The sequence below is a fragment of the Lepisma saccharinum genome, chromosome 27, assembly GCF_977018435.1.
Source record: "Lepisma saccharinum chromosome 27, izLepSacc3.1, whole genome shotgun sequence".
Lineage (NCBI taxonomy): Eukaryota > Metazoa > Arthropoda > Insecta > Zygentoma > Lepismatidae > Lepisma > Lepisma saccharinum.
This window is the reverse complement of record NC_139255.1, coordinates 32,475,178-32,481,177: the sequence shown is the minus strand read 5'-3', so window position 1 is coordinate 32,481,177 and position 6,000 is coordinate 32,475,178. Positions and strand designations below refer to the sequence as shown.

At 37.7% G+C, this 6,000-nt stretch overlaps 1 protein-coding gene across 4 annotated transcripts in view; it reads right to left on the bottom strand.

Moving 5' to 3' along the window:
• Nucleotides 1–863: 863 nt before the first annotated feature.
• The window catches only part of LOC145980388 (uncharacterized), a 70,882-nt gene continuing 65,745 nt past the window's right edge, over nt 864–6,000 (bottom strand). For all 4 annotated transcript variants that reach the window (XM_083113456.1, XM_083113457.1, XM_083113458.1 and 1 more), the window contains one exon: nt 864–3,036. In XM_083113456.1, the coding sequence (XP_082969582.1) occupies nt 2,526–3,036 (511 nt within the window). In that variant the 3' untranslated portion in view covers nt 864–2,525. The remainder of the gene's footprint in view (nt 3,037–6,000) is intronic.

Genomic DNA, 6,000 nt, shown 5'->3' with positions numbered 1-6,000 from the left:
CAAATGCCTCATAAAACCGCATATTAAAAATATCCACTGTAGAACTTGTCGCAGATGAAGAAATAAAAGGTTGAATCAATGTTTTCTGCTTTCTTGTGATATTATTTTTGTGGGTTGTCGACTCCTTATGTTGCTCAAAATGTGATTTTTTTGTCACAAGGTAATTGTTTTTGACACACTTGACAAAAGATGACCTTACCATCTGTTGAAAAATGGGAATCGTTAACAATCCATTGTCAAAGTAAATTACTTCTTGCAGCTTTCACTTTAGGCATGTTGCAGCAGAAATAACTTGAACTACCTCTGTTCTGATCTCTATTCTAAACTGTAACTACTTTTCTTACATTTACAATCTTAAACGGGAATCTGTTGGATCACAACAATGAAATTTCGAGAAAATCTAAAACATGTCATTGTTAAGTAATTTCCTTTGTAATGCCAACTTTGCTTTCCTTTTTTTATTTCTCATGCCCTTTCTCTTCTCTCACTTCCATTCCCCCTTCTGTGTGTGTGGGAGAGAGAGATAGATGAGAGAGGGGAGAGAATACATTTTCATATTGCTGTACAGTTAAAAATGAGTTCACTCTGATGAAACTAAACAAGGTTTCAGCACTTTTTGATTTTCTTTACATGTATTTAGCTGAAAAGTTCAATTTAGCCTTTTTTTAGGATCTTAACTCCTTTTAGCCATTTTTAGAACCTATAGGATTCATGTATTTCATTAAGAAATGGCTAAAACGAAAATATATGTTAGAATAGTGATGTTACCAATTAAGGAATAAAATAGGTTAAAACCTGAGAATCCGGGTGCTACTTATCATGCTACAGTCATTCAAAAAAGAAAGAAATATGGAATACAACAATTTCAGTCAATGGTATGTTTATTTGGCATTTAAACATAATTGTGGTGTGCAAAGTCTAAAGCAGCTGTAAATGTGAAGATTTGTTGCACCAATTATTTCTTACCATGCACATGGAATTTTAACACACAACTTAATAAAATAAATCAAATATAATGACTGAATGACAAAGTATGTAGTTTCAGTAATAGCCATACATATACACTAAACTCAGTTGTAAATGTACAAATCAATTTGTTTTAACACTTTCCCTGGCCCGGGCATGTTTTCACGCCCAGACACATGTGCTTCGTCTGAGCTATCCTGCCACTAGAAGCTGAACAAGTGATTGCAAAATGTTTCGCAAGTGTTGAGGGAAGATAACTCTTGACCTTGGAAACATTTGAGTCATTGTTTTGTGAGGTGCAAGTCTATTTTTATCCCCATTGTTGTTATTGTGTTCCAGAGCTCCTGCGTTTGTGGCAGACCAAAGGAAAGAAGAATGGCTTCTCGAAAGGAAAAACAGGAGATCAAGTTGCAGGATTTTGAAAGAGTAGTGAATGAAATTTGTGCTGATGAAGAAAGTGGAAATGAAATCTATATTCCCGAACTTGATGAAATTCAAGATGTAATATCTTCCAATAGATCAGACGAAAGTGATAGTGAATATACTGTGATCTTACCCCCAGTGCATGGACAAATAGTGATCTTGTGCTTACAATTGCCCCTGTTACAGGAGATCCTGGAATCAAAATTGATTTCACAAGTGTAAAAACCCATTTGATTTTTGCAAATATTTTTGGCCGAAAATTTCATGTCACATAACTATTGAGACAATGTAAAATTTCATGTTTCCATAATTATCACACAAAGCAAAATTACTAACTATTAATATTGCTAAAATGCTAAAACTATTACATTATAAATATATGCTTTCATTGATCCTCTACTGATATTTACACTTTGTATAACAAAAGATTTCACCTTTGTTGCTGTTGCCAAACAAAAATAATAAATATGTCTTTTAGGTTAATTTTGTTTAAATTGCCCGCCAGGATAGACACAGCAAGTTTGTAATCTTGCCAACAGAGTTTTAATTAGAAAAAACTAACAGCTCTCAGTATCTGGTACAACATGTAATTACATTTAAAGGTAAAAATTTAAAAAGTAGTCACCAAATAGACTTACAATAATGACAGTGACAAAAATAATCAACATTACAATATAAAAATTGATACAAGGAACTGTTACCATTTACAACTGGAATGAATTTTGTACTTGAGTCGTTGCTGCTTGGAAAGTTGGAGCATGATGTATGGACTTGGCTGAATTACAATGTGAATTTTCGTTCTGCTCCAATGTTTCCCTGAATGCCAGGTGCGATACCAATTCCTTGATTTTAGTCTTCACTACTTCCTCTTTGGATGGGGGAAGCCTTTTTATGTAAGACATTACTTCTTGGGAGAATCTGAGTTCATCACGAGACAGAATTAGATGGCGTGCAGAATTTTCAGCTTGGAGATCAGATACAAAATTATCATAGGCTGAACTGTTTACTTGCCTTACGCTGGGGCGGCAAAGACTTGAAATCTGCACACTGTTAGATACAGGAACTACACTTGTTGAAGGAAGAATGGTGTCAATCCTTCCGATGCTAATCTTGGGAGCACTTGGAACAACTATAGGTTATACCACATTCCTTTCAACACTTGAAGTTTGTGTTTCTGTCGAACTAACAGAAACATTACCTGATAAGGGTTCTTCAACCGTAAGGGGGTCGTGATTTTCTGACTCAGGCGAATACTGAATATTGAACAAAAGCTGCTGAATTTTTGTTTTTACTGTAACTTTGTTTTCCAGTGATAAACTTTTCAGAACCCTTGCAACATTTTGACAAAATGTATCATCATCATCATCCACACTGAGGTTCTCATCCACTACATTCTGATCACATTCACTTTCCACAAACACTTGATTTAGTTCTACTACTTCCTCTTCTGCAGGAGGAGTAATTTCAGGAGCAGTCATTTCATCCTTGACTGAACGAATTCTTACTTCCGAGATACCTGCATCTGGTTGGGTGAAGCACTCATCCAACACTGGACTTTCATCTATTGTTTCTGCATCCTCGTTCATTTCCACTTCACATTTCAGTACTAGCTCGCCTGTATCTATAGCACCGGTCTCTTCTGATTCCCTGTAAGAAACATACAACATTAGAAATGGAAATTAAAAAAGAAATAAGTCACGCAACCAAGATTTTGAATATTCACAATTTTGTACAAAAAGCGATAGACATAAAATTTACGCTGCATATTAACTTTGTCTATGTGGATGTATTATAAACATTAAACAACAAAATCATACTGTTCATGAGCATTCAGTATGTGGAAAAAGTTACTAAGGTGTGAAAAAGTTTCTTTTGCATTGAAGAAACTTATGCTGATCCTGATTACAAAGAAGAATCTGACACCAAGCTGAATGTATTTCGCCACCTGAGCAGAGAAAGCAGGGAATGAAAAAGAAAGCATCGGATAAACCTGCCAGCAGTTGATGCCCTTCCTGTTGCAGATCTACCCTTTGTCATCCAGTGCAATGCAGCACTGCTTGTCAGCATCTCACATATTATGATGATTTAAAAGATTCAAAGGGTACAATTCAAGATGCACCACATGCTGGAAGAACAACAGCCATGTGACACATGGGAGAACAATGCCATGTCAGTGTAGAAATCATTCGAGTATGCCTACATCAACTTGGAAAATGGTATATAGATGAAACATGCCCTGACCGAAGATCAGAAGACAATGTTAGAAGATGTCTGCTGTCATGTCTGGAGAAGGATCCTTTTCTGGACGGAGAGCCAACATGGGATGAGAAGTGAGTTCCTTATATGTCATGATGCTGTCATTGGTTAGCATTCATTCATTCATTCATTCATTCATTCATTCATTTTCTCTCTCTCTCTCTCTCTCTCTCTCTCTCTCTCTCTCTCTCTCTCTCTCTCTCTCTCTCTCTCTCTCTCTCTCTCTCTCTCCAATCCTTTATAACTACATGGCTGTTCGATTGGTTGAGTTCTTCTTTAAGTCTACTTTATGCACAGATAGGCTAATTGGGACTGGACCTATAGTTTAAAGTATGATCTGAACTCCTATGTGCCTCCACTGGGTATCAAACCTGGGACCCCTTGATTACAAGGCGACAATGTTACTGCTACTTGATCAGCGAGGCCTCTACGCTGTTCGGGGAAAAATCACTTAAATCAAAAACACAATTTTACAGCACACAGTTTTATATGTATGTTGTTTTTATTATTATTATTCATATTGTGTTAATATTAGTTGTTGCACTTTTCTATTTGCATTTTTTTGGTATTCCACTTTGTTTCTCTCTATCTTTTTGAAAAACAGAGTAAATAATAAAAAATGCAAATAGAAAAGTGCAACAACTAATATTAACACAATATGAATAATAATACAAGGTGTACAACTTTGCTTCCGCCGTTTTCCAACAGGTGGCAACAACAGGAAGTAGCGGTCGAAAGAAGCAGTTCGCAGACGTCACACAGTTAGCTTGGACCTCTGTCACGATAACCCCATTCAAACATTAGTCGAGTGGTGCATGCATCGTGAAGTTGTTAGCGATTGAAAATGTCAGTGTACGAGCCAAATTCTCGCCATTTGCGGGAGGTTCTACTTTTTTGTTTCAATATGAAGAAAACTGCGGCTTAGGCTCATCGAATGCTCTCCACTACGTATGGTGAGGATGCTATAAGTGAGAGAACCTGTCGTGAGTGGTTTCAACGCTTCAAGAACGGTGACTTTAACGTCGAAGACCGGCATAGTGGTGGAAGACAGAAAGTTTTCGAAGATGCAGAATTGGAGACATTGCTGAGTGAAGACTCACGTCAAACTCAAGATGAATTGGCACGATCATTGGGAGTGACACAGCAAGCCATTTCAAAACGTCTGAAAGCCATGAGTATGATTCAGAAAGAAGGAACTTGGGTCCCGTATGAGCTGAAACCAAGAGACGTTGCACGGCGTTTGTGTGTTTGTGAACAGTTGCTTCAGAGGCAAAAACGGAAGGGATTTCTGCATCGGATTGTGACCGGGGACGAAAATTGGGTTCATTACGATAACCCAAAATGCAAAAAATCATGGGGATATACCGGCCATGCTTTCACGTCGACGGCCAGCTCGGCGTCGTGTACTATGAGCTGTTAAAATCAAGTGAAACAATCACGCTGCATATTAACGGCCGCAATACAGCGAGAGGCACGACAAAGTGATTTTGCAGCATGACAACGCACGACCCCACGTTGCCAAAGTGGTGAAAACGTACTTGGAAACATTAAGATGGGACGTCCTACACCACCCACCTTATTCTCCAGACATCGCTCCCTCTGATTATCACCTGTTTAGATCAATGGCTCATGAACTGGCTTACCAACACTTCCGATCTTATGAAGAAGTCAAAAAGTGGATCGATTCGTGGATCGCCTCCAAAGATGAACAATTTTTTAGACGCGGCATTCGTACGCTGCCCGAAAGATGGGAGAAAGTAGTGGCCAGTGATGGACAATACTTTGAATAATGCCTGGGTAAGCAATGTTTTTCATTACAGCGCCATATTTTTGGGGAAAAACGGCGGAAGCAAAGTTGTACACCTTGTAATAAAAGCAACAAGAATCCAGTTCAACATATTCCATAACTAACCATTTTCATAAATGAATCCTTCCCCCACAAATCATGAGAAATCATTCCCCACACTGATATCAGTTTAACCTTTGAAACAAGACAATTAAAACTACCATGCACAGAAGAGAACACCACCCATGCAGAGAATACTGTTAAGTTGATTTTAATCAATAACAGAACTTGCCTACTTTTGTGTTCTTTTGTTTGACAGCCTAATTTAGCTGATGCTAAATTTGAAGTTTTAATGCCTAAATTTCTAATGCCTTTAGCCAATTTATTGTATCAAACAAATTCCTAAACTTCCAGGCTATAGTTACAGCAATGACAACTCTGTTGGCAACAAACAACACTAGAAACTTCATCTTGATAAATGGGCACATCAATGCAGAGATACTCTGAAGTCTAATACGTGAGTTGTAAATATAAAAGTGGCAACACTGTCACGAAAAGGTGATAACACC